This window comes from Harpia harpyja, chromosome 15 (assembly GCF_026419915.1).
Source record: "Harpia harpyja isolate bHarHar1 chromosome 15, bHarHar1 primary haplotype, whole genome shotgun sequence".
In the NCBI taxonomy this organism is placed as follows: domain Eukaryota; kingdom Metazoa; phylum Chordata; class Aves; order Accipitriformes; family Accipitridae; genus Harpia; species Harpia harpyja.
Genome location: NC_068954.1, coordinates 30,190,598 through 30,210,574, shown reverse-complemented (window position 1 = coordinate 30,210,574; position 19,977 = coordinate 30,190,598). Strand labels below are relative to the sequence as shown.

Below are 19,977 nucleotides of genomic sequence, written 5' to 3'. Positions count from 1 at the left end.
CCCCGGGGGATGCGGGGGGGGGGGTCGGGGGGGCCCCCCCCGCAACAGCCATAAATGCGTGTCCCATCACTTATTCATGCAGGCAGGAGGCCTGGGCGGCTGCTGCCGGGATCTGGCAGGAGGAATTTGCTAACTAGGTCAGGCAGGAGGGGCGGGGGGGGGCAGCGGCAAGGGCTGCTTGATCCCCTGGGTGCCCTGGCTGTGCCCCCCACCATGCATAGAGTGGGTGCTGGGGGGGGGTCCCCATGGAGGGGGGGGCCGGGGCATCGTGGGAAGGGGATGCTGGCAGCAGCGTGTGGCCTCAGGGTGCTGAGTGTCTGGGCAAGGGTGCTGCTGCTGTTAGAGGAGCGGGATGCTCCCTGGCCTGGTCCAGGGGGTGAAAAGGCAGCGGGACCCCCCCTAAACTCCCCCATGACCCCCCCCCTGCACCCCCCCCCACCCCAGCGGCTCCCCAGGGCCGTGTCCTGGTGTCCTGCTGCGCCGTGATGCAGCCGCCGTTAATTATTGATATAAAAAGCACTCGCTGAAGAGCCGCTTCGTGCCACCGTGCCCACCCCTGGATCCCCACACCGGCAGCCCCCCCGGTCTCCCCCCGCTCCTCCGGCTCTGCATGGTGACCCCCCCCCATGGGCTGTCCCTGTTCCCAGGGTTTAATCCTGCCCGGTCCTGGGTCTCTCCCCGCAGGGATGCTCCGTGCGGCGGCCGACTCTCTCCTCCACCCTGAGGGTCAAAGCCCCTTCAGCTGCTTTGCCTTTGGGGTCCTTGCTCCCCTGGATGGGGGGGTCCCCCTCCTCCCCAGGGACCCCCATGGTGAGCGATGAGGGGGGGTCCCCATCCCTGCGCATCCCTCTGCCCGCCCGTGCTCTGCCCGTAGCCATTTCGCTCCTCGATGGGCTTTTACGGGAAAACCCTTCCCGGCTTCGATCCAGCCTAAGCATCCCGGCTCCCCACGGCTGGGGCTGCTTCTGCCGGGGGGGAAAAAAGGCTGGGGGGGGGCCGGTGGGGAGGTAAAAGCATCTTCAGAGCCATGCACGCACCCAGCGAAGGCGTTCGCTGGGGGGGGAATAACTGGGCGAGATGGAGGATGGTCCATGGGCCGACTCCTGCTTGGGGTTTGGATGCCATCAGCACCAGAAATATCAATATTCAGACCCTGGCGGCATCCTGGGTCCCTTGGCCATTAAATGAAATGTCCCCTGGCCCTTGGGGTCTGTGCCCCCCCCAGGCACCCCTGCCGGGTCGTGGGTGCTGGATGTGACCAGGGAGCAGAATGAGGCCGTTTTCCCGCTCCCACCCCGGAGCGGAGCCAGACGAGGGGTGATGCTGAGCGGGCATGTGGCCCATCCTTCGCAGGGGATGTGCTGGGCGAAGCGACTCCCGAGTCATCCGGGCTCCCCCCTCCCCGAAACCCTGGGCAGGCTGAAGGAACGGTTAATTCAGGGCTTTATCCGCAAACACTCGCGGGCTAAAAATATCCCTCCCGCGGGCAGCACCATTCCCGGCCAGCGCCGTGCTGGGAGCTTCCTTGCCTTTTTTGACGGGATTGTGGCTTACGACGGGGCAGCGCCTGGGCTCCCGGCTGAGATTAGCAGAGAAACCCGGCTGCCGGGGGACCCGGAGGGATGGATGAGGGACCAGGGATGTCACCTCGGTGGCCGTGATGTCCCCGCTGGAGGTGAGTGCTGTCCCTGCATCAGGGATGTCCTCGGTGGGGCCGTCCTTGTCACCGGGTGCTTTTATCCCAGTGCTGGAGGAGATGCTGGAGGGTGGGATTGGAGGTGCCATCCTGACTTGGCAAATAACCCATGGGGAAAACTGCCTCCATCGCCCCCTTGTCACCCTTCAAACCTGGGGTGGCTTCACCCGTCACCCCAAGAGCCACCCCAGCAGCCCAACCCTGGGCAGTGCTGCTTTGGGTCCCCTTATCGGGGCCGCGCTGGGCTAGCCTGGCCAGCGGGCAATAAGCCACGCGTGCCACACGCCCGTCCAGCGCTCCTTTATCGGAGCGGTGGCATCGGCAGCTTGGCACGGCGTGCTGGACCTTGGGATGCTCGGCCGGGAGGGAGCCGGGCGCTGCAGGGTGTGAAGCAAAGCACCCTCCTCCTCCTCACATCCCCCGGGCAAAGCCCACCCGGCACCTTGTGCTGTTTGGGGACCCGGTGCCGGCCACCGAGGAGACCTCGGGGCCTCGGGACTCCCCATCGGGGTGTCCCAGCCACCCTTGGAGCAGGCGGGTTGCAGGGGACCCCTCTAGAAGGTGGGTGCCCTCTCGCCCATGGCAAGGGCGACCTGGGTGGCTTGGTTGGCAGCGGGGCTATTATTAGCCACCCTCGCCCACGTCGGCAGCTCATTAAGTTTTTCCCGTTGTGGTAGCGGATGTGGGTCAACGTTTGAGGTTTCGCTGTTGATTTTTTTAATTTCCTCTTCAAAACAGATGAGTTTCCTCCCTCCTTGCTGACGACAGATGCCGCCGGGGGCCGGGCGCGGCGGTGGGGTGGCGGGATGCCACGGCTGATGGCCCCTCGCCGGAGATAGGCAGCGCTCGGTGGGGCTGCCCAGCTGCCCCCCGCGCTGGTAAGTGCCGGAGCCGCACGGAGGGATTTGGGGGTGGTTATTGCCCCACGAGGGGTGGCAGGGGAGGGGGGGGCCTGGGGGGCTGTGGGGATGGAAGGCGGAAGAGCAGGAGGTGGATGGACCCGGGTTTGGGGGGGAAGAGATAGGGTCATGGGGGTGATGGGGACTCCAGGCGTCCGGGAGAGACAATTCCTGTACCTGGAGCAAATGGAAAACTCTTTCGTGGCAGCAAAGGGACCAGGAGCGGAGTGGGGACCAGAGGGGCCGAGGGGGACGGGGCTGGGGGCAGCAGGGGACGGGGCTGGGATGCTCCAGGACGCGGCAGGACGAACAAGCCCTGGCGTCCCAGCCCCCGGCCACGTGCCCTGGGTGGGCTGGATGTGGCCTCAATGAAGAACTTGGCTACAAGGCCACTGCTCCCTGAGCCCCCCCCAGCCCCCCCAGCCCGGTTCCCGGAGGTGACATCCCAGTCCTGAGCATCACAGGGGTCCGGGGTGGCCCAGATGGGTGCTGCTGCCGGGTCCCACCCGGGGCTTCACCCCGTCCCTCACCCTGCCTGGCAAGAGGTGAAATGGGGAAATGGTGACAAGGTGCCCTCCCTCCGCCGGGGACTTTCGGCGCAGCTGCGGCACGGTGCCGTGGGGTGGGGGATGAACCGCGCTGGCCTTGGGGCTGAGGGGCCGGCACCACGGTGGATCTGCAAAGGGTTTCCCTTCCCATCGGTGAGGTGGGTGATGGCTGGACCAGGATGCTGGTGCTGCCGGAGATGGCTGGACCAGGATGCTCCTGCTCCAGCAGCGCCTGGGTGATGGCTGGACTGGGATGTTCCCGCTCTGGCAGTGCTTGGGTGATGGCTGGACCGGGATGCTCCCTCTCCGGCAGCGCTTAGGTGATGGCTGGACTGGGATGCTCCCGCTCCGGCAGTGCTCAGCCGTGGGGACGCGTGGCTGGAGCAGGGGGGTGGCTCAAGTAACCTGTCCCCTGTGGCTGCAGGGGTGCGGTGGGGGTCTGTCCAGGCTGGGGGGGGTCCTTGTCCCCAGGCAGAACCTGTGCTGGGGAGGGCAGAGGACGAGGGACCAGGTGTCCTCAGTGGGTGCCATGGAACCATGGAGGAGCTGGATGCCGGGAGCTAGGAATCCTTCAGGTCCTTCGGGAACAGGGGACTCCCTGGGGACACGGTCCCTCACTTTGCTCAGAGGATGTAGGATGAGGATGGGATGGGAATCAGCTCCCTACAGGAGCCAGCGGGGAGAGGTGCCAGTTGCCCAGCGGGGAATCTCCGGGTTCTGGAGATCTGCATCATCTGCCCCGAAGCGTGCCAAGCCGTGCTGCAGCTCTGCGTGCCTTATCTCAGCCCCGGCAGCTCTTCCGTTCGCTCCAGCAGCTCCATCCCTGTCCCCCTCCAGCCCCTGCGTGCAGCCAGCACCCATCAGCACCCAGGGCAATACCTGGGCAGGGGCAGAGCATCCCTGGGATGCCCAGAGCCCACCCTGCACCTGCCCGTGGAGCACCCAATGGTCCCACCCCATGGGCAGGAGGTGGAGGAGACCCCCCCCCGTCTTCACGGCTCTCCTGTCCCCTGCAGGGAGACCCCCGGCCCAGCCGGTGCTGCGGCCATGGAGGGCTCGTCGGTGCTCAGCCCTTCCTCATGGGAGAAGCGGCGTGCGTGGGCCAGGCAGAGCCGGTGCTGGCGGACCACCGTGGTGGAGGAGGAGGCGGCCGCCGCCATGCAGGACGTCCCCGAGCTGCAGCCACCCCACTTGGATGACGTCTTCCTCGAAGGTCGGGGGGACCCCGGGGTTGCACATGGGACAGGGGTCCCCACGAGCTGGGTCATCTCACGGGTGTTTCTGTCGTGTTCCCCCCCCCAAGGAAGCCCCTCCAGCAAGATAGAGACGTGGCTGCAGGAGTGCGGGTGAGCCGGGGGGGCAGGCGAGGGCAGAGCTGGGGGTCCCTCTGCCGCGATGCCATTCCCACGGGGATTTCGGTGTCACCGCGGGGGCGGTGAGGGTGGTGGGACGATGTTCACACTTGGTCTCCAGGGTCTCCCGGGGGTTTGGGGTCCTTGGGATTGGGGGTCTGCCGAGGGGACCCCCCTTTCCGAGCATCCCACCATGGCGCACCCACCTGCATGCCTGGCCGCTGTCCCTTTGCTCTCACCCTGCACCCCGTCATCTGCGTCCCTGTCCCCGCTGCCTGTCCCACTGCACTTAGGTCTCCTGTCCCACCACCAGCCCCCCTGGTACGGGGACAGGGGGATGTGACCGGGGTTTTGCTCTGGCACAGGTCATCGGTGGAGGTCCCACTGGAGGAACTGGGCTTGCCGGGCCCCTACGGTACGTCAGCTTTGCCCCCGTGCTTCTCCCAGAGTGCGGAGGCTGGTGGTCCCTGTGTGGACCACTACCCACAGGGTGGGTGCGAGGTGCAGGGTGACGAGCAGGGACGTCTTTGAGGACTTTGAGACCTGTCCCCAACTCTGGATGTCCCTGCACCTCGCAAGGCTTTGCTCTCTTGCAGCATGTGGCAGCAACGGGACCAGCTTTGAGGATGACTTGACCCTGGGAGCTGAAGGTACCAACCACCACCGGGCACGCTGGGGTGTCCCCTCCTGCGGTGTCACTGTCACCCCACGGGCAGAGCTGACCCGGCGGAGGCAGGGGAGCTGGGGACAGGCGGGAGCAGACCCGGGGGGGACTGTCCCCAGGCTCTGCATCCCCTGGGGCTGTGGGCTGTGGCTGCAGGGGAGAACATCTCCCAGGGTGGCGAGTGTGGGACCAGTCCCCAAAACACCCCGTCTCACTCCCTGCTGCCTCTCTGCTCCCTTTTCCCAGCTCTTTTGCTACCGGGGAGCGACAAGGCCACGGGCAGGTGAGGTTTGGGGGCCTGGGGGAGGCTGGCGGGGGGGCCTGGGGGCACCGTCCCCGTGCATCCCGCTGGCAGCATCCCCTTTGCTCAGGCTCGTCCCCCCTCCCTGCCCGCAGAGCTCTGCGGGACAAGCACCTCAACCTGGGGCACAGCATGGCATCCAGTGCCCTCTCCAGCTTCACCACCAAGACCAGCTCCAGGTAGGAGCTGGGAGGGTCTCTGAGGGGGTTGTCGGGTCACCCCCTCATGAGACCAGTCCCTGTGGGGCTGAGCTGGGGCTACCCCCCCACCCCGCAGCATCTCCGAGGTCCTGGAGTGGTGGCAGGCGGACGCCGAGGAGATCCTCTACAACCTGGGCTTCGTGCAGAGCGAGCCGGAGGCCGTGGCCCGCATCCCCCCACGCTTCTTCTCGGCTCCTTCCCGTGCCAAAGGCATCGACTTCCAGCTCTTCCTCAAAGCCCAAGTGCGGCGCATGGAGATGGAGGATCCCTGCCTGATGCTGGCCAGTGAGTGACACCTGCGTCCCCAAGCCCCCTGCCCGGGGAGACACCGACACATGGGGTGGGATCCACCGCGCTGCTTGGGCTTTGCTCTTTTGAGGTGGTGGGAAAGACGCTCCCCTGCCTCAGTTTCCCCATGCATGAACTGGGAGAACACACCCAGCCCACCCTGCCCCTGCTGCAGCCCCCTGCCCCGCCGAGCATCCCTCACCCCACAGCCCCCCCCGACACCCCTCCACCAACTCCTTCTGGCCCTCCAGGTCGCTTCCAGCAGGTCCAGGCTCTGGCTGTGACCGCCGACGCTTTCTTCTGCCTCTACTCCTACGTCTCGCGGACCCCCGTGCAGCGCATCTCCCCCTCCCGCCTCGCCTGGGCTTGTACCGACATCCCCGATATCCGCGTCGCTCCCACCCAGCCCAGCACCCTTTCACCCGTGGAGCGCCTGAAGAAGGCTGTGTCCACCATGTGCCTCTACACGTCCCCACGGGACGAGGACAGCCCACGGGGGACCAGCCGGCTGCCCACCGTGCCCACCAGCCAGCCCAGTGCCATGGGGAAGGTGGTGCAGGAGGTGCTGGAGCGGGCGCGGGAGGAGAGGTTTCGGTTCGATCCGGCCGATGTCCTCGAGGGCTGGGGAAGGGACGGGGATGCGGGGATGGCGCAGCACCAGCGGGGAGCAGAGGGGTCCCCCCCGGTGCCACCGTCACTGCGGCTGGTGCGGGGTGTCCCTGCGTGTCCCCATCGCGGTGGTGTGGATGCCCTGGCGCGCTGCGGAGGGGAACGGGAGCCATCCCCGAGGCCAGCCCCAGCGGGGACACCGGTGGGTGCTGCTTGGGGACACCTGGAGCGGTCCTGTCCCCATGGCGGGGGGAGCGGTGACAGCCCTGCGGGGCTGGCTCAGGGGGCCGGGGATGCTCCGTGCCCCGTGGGAGCAGGACGGATCAGCACGGAGGAGAACCAGCCAGACACTGCTGCGAATGTCACCTCGTCCACGACGCCGGCTCCCATGGCCCCCCACTCCGGCCAGATATGGGTCACCCCTGAGCACCCAGCGGGGCTGGGATCCAAGGGGGACTCCGGCTTCGGCTCCGGCTCCTGGGGGACCTCGCCCAGGAGGAAGGCAGGGTACCGTGGGTGCCATCCGGGTGACCCCCTGGACCCCGCTGGGGCACGTTCCCCCCCCGGCTCAGACACACCAAGAGCTGGAGGTCACCGGGCTCGGCGGAGCAGGGGCTGGCGCCGGGGGGGACCCCTGAGGGACGCCGGGGGGCAACAAGGCGATGCACCGGGGCTGCAGACCCTTGGGAAGGACCCCTCGCCCCACCGTCCCAGCTGGCAGGAACCCGTGGACTCCTTCGAGATGGAAGAGGTGAGGGTGCGATGCCCAGGTGATGGGCGCAGAGGGGTGGGGAGCAGGAGGGGGCTGGGAGAGGGGGGCAGCGGCACAGGGGGTCCCTTCGGCTGGCAGGTGACGCTGGGTGAGCCAGCGTGCGGTGGGAAGGAGCTGGAGCGGGAAATGTCCCCGGAGCGTTCTCAGGCTTTTAAGGTTTGAATGATTTAGAGCTTCAGATGGAGCCTCTTGCAGGGGGGAGCTGGGGTCACGGGCGCAACGGCCGGCTCTTGCACACGCACGCACGCACGCACGCATGCCTGCGTGGGCTTGCACACACGCACAAGCATCCTTGCACATATGCACAAGCATCCTTGCACACACGCACAAGCATCCTTGCACACATGCACAAGCATCCTTGCACACACGCGCAAGCATCCTTGCACGCGCACACACACACACAGAGGGATGCATGGGTGTACACGCGCGTGCTGATGCACTTTTGCACGTGCATACTTGTGCACTGACATGCTTTCCTGGTGCAGCTCCTCACCCAGCCCTGCCGTGTCCTGCCTTGCAGGTGCTGAGCGCCAGTGAGGAGGAGGAGGATGATGATGACGGCGATGCCTGTGAAGAAGCCGTCCGGTCCCTCCATCCCTCCATCGGGATCCGAAGAAGTAAGTTGTGGGGGTTTCCCACCCTCTTGGGGGGCACCAAGGGCAGTAGTGCTGCCAGCCCAGCGGGTGCCCGGTGCCAGTGTGTGTCCCCCCCACCGTGTCCCCCCTGTCCCCCTGCTCCAGGCTTCATGCTGCACACCAGCAGCGGGCAGTCCGACAGCAGCGGCTTCGTGGAGGAGCCGGTGTCCGGCCAGCCGCCTGCTGCCCGGCTCCACGGCACTGACGAGACGGCCTGAGGCCACCGCAGAGGGACCTGAGTTTGTCCCGGCACCGGCAGGGTGCTGGATGGACCGTACCGTACCGCTGCATTTCGGACACAGAGACCATCCTCAGCTGCGTGTACACGTGTGGGTGTGGGTGCACGTGTGTGTGTGGGTGCACGTGTGGGTGTTTGGCACAGAAAACCTTTCGACTCAGGACTTTTGCCCCAAGGGGCACATGCGTCCCCCTTCCACCCAGCCTGCCGGCGCTGGGGCTGCGGCTGCACCGGAGAAGCACCGGGGACATCTCGCCTGTGCCTTGCTCTCGGGGACATCGCTCGCACTTTGGTCACGGTCGGTGGCTCGTGCTGCAGTGCCTGTAACACTAGGACGGGGGTTTGCTGGGCAGAGCCAGCAACACGCTGGAAATAAAGTTCCCAAAGGGATGATGGTGGCTGTGTCCCTGCCTGGAGCTGCTGGGGGGGGGGGGGGATCCAGCCCTGCCCACCCCCTCTGGGGTGGAAACCCCCAGCACAAGCCCTCCCAGTGCCCCAAAGGGGCCTGAGCTGGGGGGCTCTGCTCAGCTCTGGGTCTTCCCTGGGGACAGAGGAGCTGCCACCAAGGCTGGGGCGTTCCTGCCCTACAGACCCCACGTACCATCCCACCCCTGCTCAAGGGCTCACGGTGGGGCTGGGGACCTGTGGTGCCTCCCACGGCCACGTGTGCCCCGGCTGGGGTGCAAGCCTGGGGGTAGGACTGGAGTGGCGGGTGCTGCTCGGGACTTTTTTGGCCTCTCCATCTTCTCTCTCCCTTGCTGAGCCTCCTTTCTGTCTCCTTATCGGGGTACTTCATGGCTCCAAGCCTGCTCTTCATCTTCCTGCCACCTTATCTTTCTGGCTCGATGTTCTTCCCCTCCGCACGATCTGGGCATCTGAAGGAAACCGCACTGAGATGATGCTGGGTCCGTGCCGGCAGCTCCTTAACCCCTCCGGCGCCGCTGCCGCTGCACACCCAGGCAGGACACGGGCAGATTTGTTGGTGCTTTTGCCCTAGTTGATGTGGGCACCAAACACGGACACGGCCCTGAATTGGGTGATGGAGGGTGGTGGGTCCTGGCTGGGCACCCCAGCAGCCTTCCGCGGGGCTCATCCCAAAGTGGCCACAAGCCACAAATTCAGGGTCCGGCTCTGCTCCTGCCCCTCCAGATCTACCCAGGGGACAGGGACAGGTCACAAGTCACCCCAGGCCGGTGCTCCATGATGGTAGGAAGGAGCCACCATGGTTCCCCTCCTTCCTGGACTCTCACGGTCCCCATCCCGGCTGCCCACCACTGCGGTGGTCCATGACCCTCCGCTGTCGGGTGCAAGGATGACACCAGCCCCAGGGCATCAGCGCTGGAGTTACTGGAAAAGAAAAGTCCTGTTGGATAAACAAACCCCAGGGCTTCCCCATGGAGAGCAGCCAAAGACGGGATTATCCTGGATTAGCCCCACGGCCCCTCCGGCACCAAGGCTGGCTCCCACAGCCCGTCCTGGCTGTGCTGTGGGTCCCGTGGGGGCGTGGGGGGAACGGTCCCAACCTGCCAGGGCTGCTCCATGCTGGTTCGAGCTGCTCAGGGCTGCGCTTTATCCTCCTCCTTGGTCTCTGCAGAGGGGTCCACGGGGGACCCCCTAAACCTGGAGCTGTGGCAGTGACCCCCAGGCACCTTCCTGGTCCCCTGGCTCTGCCCGTCCCCAGCTCATCCGAGGAATAAACCCACCTCAGTCCGTGGACTTGCCGGGCAGGTCCTGCATGGGGCTGTCTGAAGCCTCCTGAGAAAGCCTTGGTGGAGCACAGCTGGAGCTCAGGGCCGGGTTCCCCATCCCTGGGGACAGCCGAGGCCAGCCCCATCCCCACCAGGAACCAGACTGGGACCTGGCTGAAGACCAGTGCAGTGAATGGAAGAACCACTGGGAACAAGTAGCTGGTGATGGGGCTGGGGACACGGCGTGACATCTTCATCCAGCTTGGCTGCCAAATCCAGGGAAATGAGAGCAACAGTTTCATCACATTTCATGCAAATGTTGAAGCCTTTGGTGCTTCTGAGACCAGAACTGGGGGTTTTTAGGGCGGAGATGAATTAATCCGGTGGGATGGAGTACCTTGTAAATGGTACAAAATGAAGTTACACTTGTGAGCACACGTGCTCCCTGGCCTCCCCACGCCAGGTATTTGGGTATTGTCTCCCTGAGCCAGGATCCCAGCTGTGACCCGCTCCCCCCCGGGAGGGTTTGGCTCTGCATCCTGCTTCTGGGTGCCTGAAATCCCACCCCAGGGCAGAGCTGGGCACTCCCAGGTTCTCCTCTCCCCACTGGGAATGAACAGGGTGCCCTGAGAAGCCGGCTAAGTGGCACAGATCCTCCCTCGGGCACTGGGCAGGAGAAATGCATGGAAAATACCGAGGATTTATCCCCCATCTCTGAAGCCAAGAGGCAGCGAAAGCTCTGCCTGGGACCAGGGACGGTGATTTGTGGGTGCAAATGGTTAAGCATCCTTTTCTCTGAGCTCTGGGCTCTCGCAAAGAGGCCACGCAATTTCTGAGACACCACCTGAGCAGGGACAATGCAATTTTCCAGGTTTTAGACTGAAAATAAAAGACTTGAGACTGTGCAGAGCATTTAAATTCAGGGATGAACAACCCACAGCCTGATGAAAAGAGAGCTGGGAGCATTCGCTTGCCCAGGGGCTGGAGGAATGATGCGGCCGAGCCGTGGGAGCACCTTCCCACGGGGAGCATGAGCTGTTTGAGATGGCAGGGGAGAGGCCAGGAGCTGCAAGCATCGACCATGTCCTACATCTGGGTACGCTACGGCACCCCATCCACCCCCCACCCAGGACCCAGCATCTCCTGCTGGAGCATCTCCTGCTGGAGCATCTCCTGGGGTACATCCCCGGTACCCCCCCCGCCAGCCCAGGGACCTGCTGTCGGTGCCTCCGTAAAGCTTTCCCTAAAGTTTCACCTAAACCTTTTCCCTGCGTTTTCAACCTGGAGGTCTGAAACCACCCAGGCGAATCCCTCCCGGCCCTGCCGTCAGCGCTGTCTGTGCCGGCATCGCGGCAGGTCACGCTCGGCTGCTCCATCCGTCCCGGCCGTGGTGCGATGCTGACGCAGGGCTGTCGAGCCGGGTTGTGCCGGCACCGTGCTTCCCTCCTGCCTTACATGTCTTGAAAGACATGACATGGCTCCCTCCCTCCCCGCCTCACGTACGCTCCGGATGGGGTTTGTTTGCTAAGCAGTGCCAGGGAGATTATTCATCCAGGTTTTTTGCAGTTCACGGCAGCCTCGGCTCTCCCCGCAGAACCATGGCTTGTCCTCATCTCGTGCGGCTCGTGGTCCCTCCCGTGCTCCGGCCCATGCCCTTAGCCTCAAAGCACCAACCCCCTTTGGCTCAGCTAATCCCTTTAATCAGTAGAGACGTTCTGACCTCAACCCACATCCCCAAAAGGGGAGAGAGATGCTCTGGCCCACTCATCCCCAAAATGAGGAGCCGGGGCCAGACTGGACCACCAGGATGCTCCTGCAGCATCCTTGTCCCACTGCCACCCAGCGAGCACAGCTCTGCCCCAATTCCCGAGCGGAGCCATCCTCCCCTCATGTTATCTCTGTGTTTCAGAGGCTGCCGTGTATCAGCGTGATGATCCCCATCATCACCTGCCCTGTGCATCCCCACTCCCTGCCCGGGGCTGGCACCGGGCTGCCTTCATGTGCCCCCCCTGCCTCCACTGCTCCCGCACATCCCCTCGCTGTCTGTTATCTGTCAAGTGGTGAGAGATAAAGTGCTGGAGCTGAAACGTGCTCTGTGATGAGCAGGAAAGTTCTGCGGCTGGGGGGCTGGCAGTCGAGGAGCGTATAGGGGCTGGGGAGTGAGCAGGGGGCTATGGAGTGAGCTGGGGGGGGACTTGGAGAGTATGGGGTGTGTGGGAGGGCATGGGAGGCTTGTGGGGTGAACAGGAGTGTACTGGGGGACTATGGAGTGTACTGGGGTGGTATGGAGTGCCCTGGGTTGATGTGGAGTGGGAGCCAGGGAGCTACATGAGCTGTTGGGGCTTTGAGTACTGGGGAATTGCTTGGAACACAGAGGGCTGGGAGTCCTGGGAATGGGGCTGGGGCTGGTTTGGGTGCTCTTGGGGCTGGCAGCAGGACCGGCTGTGCTGCCCGGAGGGGCTGCAGGGCTAATCCGGGCTAATCCTGCCCCTGGCCGGGCGCCCGGGCACGGGCACCTTCCCACACCTGGAAAATCCCATGCATCTCCGAGCCCTCCCAGTCCCAGCCAGTTGGCGCCTGCTGCCTTTATAAGGGACAGAGCCCAGCCCGGCTCATCCCTGCGTGGCTCCCGGCTGTGGTCATCACCTGAAATCCTCCGGGATGATGAAGCTCTGGGTCACCTTGCTGCTGGCCGGGCTTGTCTGCAGCCTGGCTGCTGGCCGTGAGTCGGGCATGTCCCCGTGGGAATGCGGGGTGACACTGGGGTGGTCGCCGATGGGGTGCAGGAGGGGGGGTCAGGCCATCCAGATGTGTGCCAAGGGGCTGGGTGCAGAGTGGGGGGTGTCCTGTGTGCGGTGGGGGGGTCCTGACACCCCCCCGAGGTGGGTGATGCTGTCTCTCTTCCTCCTGCAGTTCCTCTTGATGAGACGTCATCTGGAAGCTCCGGTGAGTTAGGGGTCCTGCATGTGAATCCTGCTCACCCAGGGGGTCCGGTGGCCAGGCTGCAAGGCAGAGCTTTGGGACCCCCCTCAAAGACCCCGAGCGCTCCAAAAAATGGCAAATCTTTGGGTTTTTTCTCTTGTTCTGAAGGTGGGGTTGTTCCTGGTGGGTGAGGATGCTCCTGTATCCCTCTCTTTCCTCCAAGGCAGGTGGGGAAACGTGTGGGTCGGACCCGCACGGCACAGACGGGGTCCGAGCAGCTCTGGCTCCCTGCAAACCCTGCAGCAAGAGGCAGATCCCGTGGGGCTGGGGAAGGGGCTGGTGGCCTTGGCCAGGGTGTCAACGCAAGGGTCAAGACGTGCCGGGCGTCAGGGCCACCGGTTTCGGAGGGTGGGTGGGTGGGAGGTAGCGTGGAGGGGAGGAGGAGCACCCTGTTTGTGGCACATCGGGGTGCTCGGGTAACCCCGATTCTTCCCGCAGATGTCGAGGCAGCCAAGGAGGGTGACGGAGGAGTGCTGGCCCTAACCGTTGACCTGCTGGACAGACTGGTGAAGGGTTTGAGTTCCAGCCTCATCGGGTGAGTGGGGAAGGGGGAGCAATGGGGGACGGGAGGGCTCTGACACAGTCAGTGGGGACAGCGATGCTGCCGCCCCGAGAAGTGTCCCTGGCTCCTTCCCACCCCGCTGCGCTGGATGCTGGTGGGAGACGTAGTGGGGCGGGTGCTGGGGGGCCGGCTGGGTGCTCCCATGAGGGTGGGATGGTGGGACTGGGCCAGGTCTTACCTCTTACGGGTTTCTTCTCTTCCAGGTGACCAGCAAGCCAGCACAGTAAGTCCCTTCCTTCCTGGGGGAGCCTGGGGACACGGGGTGTCCTGTCACTGGCAGGGATGCAGCTCCAGGGCTGGGGGTTGGGTGGGGGGATGCTCTCCTGGGGGCACTGGGAGCCCCCTCCACCTCCCATAGCTGCCCAGGACCATGCCCAGCTCCTTCTCTGCTCCTGCCCTGAGCAATGAGCACCTAAACCTCCCCGCCATCCCACCAAACCTCCCTGCCATCCCACCAAACTACCCCGCCATCCCACCAAACCTCCCCGCCATCCCACCAAACTACCCCGCCATCCCAAGAAACCACACTGCCATCCCACCAGACCTCCCTGCCATCCCACCAAACTACCCCGCCATCCCACCAAACCACCCTGCCATCCCACCAGACCACCCCGCCATCTCACCAAACCTCCCCGCCATCCCAACAAACCACCCTGCCATCCCACCAGACCTCCCTGCCATCCCACCAGACCTCCCTGCCATCCCACCAGACCTCCCTGCCATCCCACCAGACCTCCCTGCCATCCCACCAGACCTCCCTGCCATCCCACCAAACCACCCTGCCATCCCACCAGACCTCCCTGCCATCCCACCAAACCTCCCTGCCATCCCACCAGACCTCCCTGCCATCCCACCAAACCACCCTGCCATCCCACCAGACCTCCCTGCCATCCCACCAAACCTCCCTGCCATCCCACCAGACCTCCCTGCCATCCCACCAGACCTCCCTGCCATCCCACCAAACCTCCCTGCCATCCCACCAGACCTCCCTGCCATCCCACCAAACCTCCCTGCCATCCCACCAGACCTCCCTGCCATCCCACCAGACCTCCCTGCCATCCCACCAGACCTCCCTGCCATCCCACCAGACCTCCCTGCCATCCCACCAAACCTCCCTGCCATCCCACCAAACCTCCCTGCCATCCCACCAGACCTCCCTGCCATCCCACCAGACCTCCCTGCCATCCCACCAAACCTCCCTGCCATCCCACCAGACCTCCCTGCCATCCCACCAAACCACCCTGCCATCCCGCCAGACATCCCTGCCATCCCACCAGACCTCCCTGCCATCCCACCAGACCTCCCTGCCATCCCACCAGACCACCCTGCCATCCCACCAGACCTCCCTGCCATCCCACCAAACCACCCTGCCATCCCACCAAACCACCCTGCCATCCCACCAGACCTCCCTGCCATCCCACCAGACCACCCTGCCATCCCACCAGACCTCCCCGCCATCCCAACAAACCTCCCCGCCATCCCACCAAACCTCCCTGCCATCCCACCAGACCTCCCCGCCATCCCAACAAACCTCCCCGCCATCCCACCAAACCACCCTGCCATCCCACCAGACATCCCTGCCATCCCACCAAACCTCCCTGCCATCCCACCAAACCACCCTGCCATCCCGCCAGACATCCCTGCCATCCCACCAAACCACCCTGCCATCCCACCAGACCTCCCTGCCATCCCACCAAACCTCCCTGCCATCCCACCAGACCTCCCTGCCATCCCACCAGACCTCCCTGCCATCCCACCAAACCACTCTGCCATCCCGCCAGACCTCCCTGCCATCCCGCCAGACCTCCCCGCCATCCCACCAGACCTCCCTGCCATCCCACCAAACCACCCTGCCATCCCAACAAACCACCCTGCCATCCCGCCAGACATCCCTGCCATCCCACCAAACCACCCTGCCATCCCACCAGACCTCCCTGCCATCCCACCAGACCACCCTGCCATCCCACCAAACCTCCCTGCCATCCCAACAAACCTCCCTGCCATCCCACCAGACCTCCCTGCCATCCCACCAGACCTCCCCGCCATCCCACCAAACCTCCCCGCCATCCCACCAAACCTCCCTGCCATCCCACCAAACCACCCTGCCATCCCACCAAACCTCCCCGCCATCCCACCAAACCTCCCTGCCATCCCAACAAACCTCCCTGCCATCCCACCAAACCTCCCCGCCATCCCACCAAACCTCCCCGCCATCCCACCAAACCTCCCTGCCATCCCACCAAACCTCCCTGCCATCCCACCAAACCACCCTGCCATCCCACCAGACATCCCTGCCATCCCGCCAGACATCCCTGCCATCCCACCAGACCACCCTGCCATCCCACCAGACCTCCCTGCCATCCCACCAAACCTCCCTGCCATCCCACCAGACCACCCTGCCATCCCGCCAGACATCCCAGCTATCCCACCAACCCTCCCCTGATCCCACACCAGGGACCTCCACGTCCCTTTGTGTCACGGCAGCTCGTCTGGAGTCAGCGCTGGGCTGGGAGGGCTGACTCAGAGCAGGTTTTGGGGCAGTGGAGGACCCAGGACTGGCTCCCCCTCCATGGTGCAATTTGGGCTCCCTCCCAGGGTTGGCCCCGGGTGCCAGCATGCTCCCTGGGGAGCAGGATGCGTCCCTCTCCTCCCTCCGAGCATCCCTGGCTATGCATAAGCATCGCGCAGCTCCCTGATGCCGGGTCTGGTTGACTCCCAGCTCATCCCACGGCTCTTCTCGCACCACGTGCGTGCATCGCTCCAGACCAAAGCTACCAATAAAGCAAACCCCTAATTGCTGCCTGTCTCATCCTGCCTGGTGTTTGCCTGTAACCTGTGGCCGTGAGGGACTGAAAGCCAGCCCAGCTGTGGTCTAGTCCAGGGTACGATCCTGCTGCCAGATGGAAGCAGCTGCTTTAAATGAACCGAGTCTCCCTCGACTCGATTCAGGTGCCCGTGGCGGGGACTGGTGCCAGCTGAGCCCCAGGGACCCATCCCACACGTGGTGGTCCCAGGACACCCACCAGCCCTATGGTCACGGTCTTCAGTCCTTATCTGGCATGGAGACCACCCCACTGCTTCCCAGGCCTGCTGGGTCCCCTCCAACTGCAGGGGCTCAGCTGGATCCAGCTGTGCCCAGCTGTGCCCAGCTGTGCCTTTAGCCTGTCCTGCAAAAACAGACCCCAAGACCCCAACCCACAAGAATTCTCTGTCCCCAAGCTCTCCTTCCCCTTCCAGGGCTTGAGTGCCAGGCGCTCTGTCCCTCATTAGCAGAGTTCGTTAGCTCCTGGGGCTCTTCCCTCCCCCTTCCCGACTGACACCTGCCACTCAGGCTGCTGGTGGTCCCCAGCTCGGTGTCCCCACTTCTGGTGCAGGGGACGATGATGATGCTCTGGGGGGGTCCTGGTGCTCTGGGTATGAGTAGGGCTGGGACACAAGGTGACATTGGGTGGCTGGGGCGTGCATGGGGACAGGCTGGCCACCCCTGCCGCATCCAGCATCTTCTGTCCTCCTTGGGGCTAACGGCTTTCACCCCTTTCCCGTCGCTCATCATCGAGGGGGTGGTCACCAGCCCTGGGGAGGGGGGTTCTCCTGCCCAGGGTCTCCTTGTCCCCGGCTGCGGACCACCCCGGCCATGGCCCCAGGTCCAAAATGCAGCTGAGCCTGCCCACCCCCTCACCCCGCATGGAGGTCCCGTGGGGGCCGGCGTGTTGGATTTACAGCTCTGACACCCCCCTTGCTCTGCCAAAAACCTGCCTGTGGCGGGGCTGGGGGGGGGGGGGGCTGCCTGGTTGCCATGGGAATGAGGATGATGCTGGCAGCTCCGTGGGAAGCGGGTGATCTTCCGGGGGACACGGGGGAGGAAGAAGCTCTGTGTCTTTTTGGAGTCGTGGGATGCTTCGGAGAGACACGGCTCCCTTCGGGATAAGCCTGGAGCGGTCCTGAGAAGGTCTCAGCTCCGTGGGGTGCAGCTTGTAGTTGTACCCCCAAACCTGCACGCAACCAGGGCATGCTGCTGAACCAGTGCTTACTGGTTTCCAGCTTGGGAGACCCGTGAGAAGAGTCTCATGTCTTTGCTTCTGCTTGGAGGACAGACAAAACCTGGTTGCCCATGACCACCCCATCTCACCTCTTCACCGGTGGTGGGATGCCCTAAATGAATGATTTCCCCCCCAATAAACTCCTTCTAGGAATAAACCCAGCACCTCCTGGAGCAGGCAAATGCCTCATCCCCGTGCGAAGAGCTGCCTCCTCCTCCTCCTCTCGGCTGGCAGCTCTTCCTCCAGCTGGGCTCAGGGGTGCGTGCTGCTGCGCACATCTCACCACCACCTCCCTCCTGGCATTTCTGGGCAGCTTTTTGAGTAAATAAAGCTTTTTTTTTTTTTTTTTTTGCACCGTTTCGCAGGGGAAAGGTGTGTTGTGCAAGCGCATAGGAGCTTTCAGATGGCAAAGTCCACCTCCGAGCTGGCCAAGGGAAGCGTTGGGGGTGGATAAATGTATGCAGTGACAACTCCAGCAGCCACCTCCAGTTTCCCACTGCAGGTGAGATAAATCTCAGCTTAAAAAACAGCTTTTTTTTTTTTTTTTTCCCCAGGAAAAGGCTCCTGACGAGGACACCGAAAGCTGGGACGTGGCGGCGCTGCCACTCTCTGCAGAGTGGGATGTCCCCGGGGAGACAGCACAAGTTATTCTTGACAGCTCCTCGCCCCGTAATTGTTCCCCGAGGTGGGTTAGTGCGTTATTAGCGATGGATTTGCTGGGGATGGAGTGGAGCTTCAATGAGACTCCGACTGACAGAACCCTCCTGGGTTTGTGCCGGGCGGTGTAATTCGGCGTGAAAGGCTCGCTCGTGTTTGCCTATTGCACAAAGTGAGGTGTGGCGTCGTCCCTAAACCTCGAGGATTGACCTTAAAAAGGGACTGCTTTTTGGCTGAGCAGAAAACCTCTGCGCAAAGATGCTCAGGGTTGCAAGGGTCCGGCTGGATGTCACCTCCTGGGAGCTGGTGGCTCCAAAAGACTGCGGGGTTCCCAGTAACTGGAGTGGGGGGCACTGGGAGGGTACTGGAGCTGGAGGCCAACGTCCATCCAACAGCTCTGAGGCTTCAGGGCATCTTTTTTTTCTGGATCTGAAGCAGCTGGAGGTGGGAGATGGGTATGGATGTGGTCCCGGGGCGCAGCTCGCAGAGGGTCTTTGGCTCTCCATCCTTTTGAGGAGCAGGCAGATGGCATCAGGAGACACCGCAGTGTCCCAGGACGTCGCCTCCTGCTCCAGTCCCCTCAGAAGAACCCGTGGCCGCAGCCTCCATGTGCAGTTTGAATTTGGAGCTCGGAGCCGTGCTGCGCCTGGAGCCAACCCAGCTGGCTGAGAGACGTCACCGCGATTATTTCAGTTAACTCGATTTACTGCTATTACTGTCAGCCGGACCTAACGACCCGACACGGAGCAGCAGCCCTTAGAGGACCCATTTCTAATTAATTTTAGCTCATAAACTAATTAATGGATTTACTTGTAAATTCTCAGAAAATCCATGTTCCCTGCGAACAGCAACCCTTGCTCCCCAGGGAGGCCGGGCATCCTTGGGGATGCTCTGCCCTGACCCTGGCGAACATTCCCCTCTGTTCTTCCTCCAGCAAAGTCACCCCTCGGCTGGATCCCGGTGTCCGTAGATGTGCCCGGACTCCTCTTCCCTAGGGATGCTTTCCCTGAGCCGGCGCAGATCCATACAGCCCTCCCGGGGATGCTAGCAAATCTCTACGGCTGGGTCGGGGCCAAGCTGGACCAGGTGCCGTGGCAGCTCCTCGCCCGTCGTCGGTCCCGAGGGATGATCCAGGGATGCTCCGGGGGGGACGGCAGCCGGAGGAGAGGGGGCGGCAGCTGGGCGAGGAGGTTGCCAAACGGGCAGAGACGGCGGCTCCCGGCAAAGCCGTGCCCGCAGCTCAACATCTGGGGCCCGTGGTCGCCGTCCAGGCAGCAGTGTCACCGCCTGTGCCAAGGCATCTTCCTCCTCTTCCTCCTCCTCCTCCTCCTCCTGCAGAGCCTGCCCAGGGCCAGGGGGACCCAAGACAAACCGCCAGCCTCTGGGGACTTTGGGGCAGGCTCTGGACAGATCCCAGTAGGGTCTTTGCTGGGATGAATCTGGTCCCAAGAGGCCAGGACCACCGTGCCGATGCCCACACGGGGTCCTTTTGTCCCCACCCTGAGGGTTTAAGGGGTGGAAGTGGCTGCAGGCAGCAGCGGGGGGGGGGGGGGGGGGCTCTGGGGATGCTGCTGGGGGGCATGCAGGGATGGGGGGCTGTGCGGTGCACAGGGCAATGCCCTTCCCAAAGTCCTGGGCCCTGGGGCTGTGCTGTACCCCATGTCCTGGAATCCCAAATCCATCCTGTGACCCCAGGGCTGTGCTGTACCCCATGTCCTCATCCCCCAAATCAGTCCTGTGACCCCAGAACTGTGCTGTACCCCATGTCCTGGAACCCCAAATCTGTCCTGTGACTCCAGAGCTGTGCTGTACCCCATGTCCTGGCCCCCAGATCTGCCCAGCATCC

At 63.8% G+C, this 19,977-nt stretch overlaps 1 protein-coding gene and 2 long non-coding RNA genes across 5 annotated transcripts; all 3 read left to right on the top strand.

Annotated features, from left to right (window-relative positions):
- The first annotated feature begins 1,324 nt into the window (after nucleotides 1-1,324).
- TESPA1 (thymocyte expressed, positive selection associated 1) lies at nucleotides 1,325-8,218 on the top strand. Its single transcript, XM_052810242.1, has 12 exons — nucleotides 1,325-1,675; nucleotides 2,435-2,574; nucleotides 4,160-4,356; nucleotides 4,447-4,489; nucleotides 4,861-4,910; nucleotides 5,092-5,145; nucleotides 5,406-5,442; nucleotides 5,556-5,639; nucleotides 5,737-5,945; nucleotides 6,200-7,308; nucleotides 7,850-7,946; nucleotides 8,070-8,218. Exons 3-12 carry the CDS (start codon nucleotides 4,191-4,193, stop codon nucleotides 8,180-8,182), a joined length of 1,962 nt encoding a protein of 653 aa, XP_052666202.1. The 5' UTR covers nucleotides 1,325-1,675; nucleotides 2,435-2,574; nucleotides 4,160-4,190; the 3' UTR covers nucleotides 8,183-8,218.
- A 4,282-nt stretch (nucleotides 8,219-12,500) lies between these two features.
- Nucleotides 12,501-16,233, top strand: LOC128152244 (uncharacterized). Its single transcript, XR_008238564.1, has 5 exons — nucleotides 12,501-12,612; nucleotides 12,804-12,836; nucleotides 13,311-13,407; nucleotides 13,638-13,657; nucleotides 16,030-16,233. It is a non-coding gene; the product is annotated as an uncharacterized LOC128152244 (long non-coding RNA).
- A 1,626-nt stretch (nucleotides 16,234-17,859) lies between these two features.
- Nucleotides 17,860-18,948, top strand: LOC128151901 (uncharacterized). Of its 3 annotated transcripts, XR_008238491.1 has the most exons (3): nucleotides 17,860-17,930; nucleotides 18,029-18,159; nucleotides 18,650-18,948. It is a non-coding gene; the product is annotated as an uncharacterized LOC128151901 (long non-coding RNA). The 3 variants fall into 3 exon arrangements; XR_008238489.1 differs by lacking the exon at nucleotides 17,860-17,930 and having other exon boundaries at nucleotides 17,944-18,159; XR_008238490.1 differs by lacking the exon at nucleotides 17,860-17,930 and having other exon boundaries at nucleotides 17,944-18,159; nucleotides 18,570-18,948.
- Nucleotides 18,949-19,977: the final 1,029 nt, after the last annotated feature.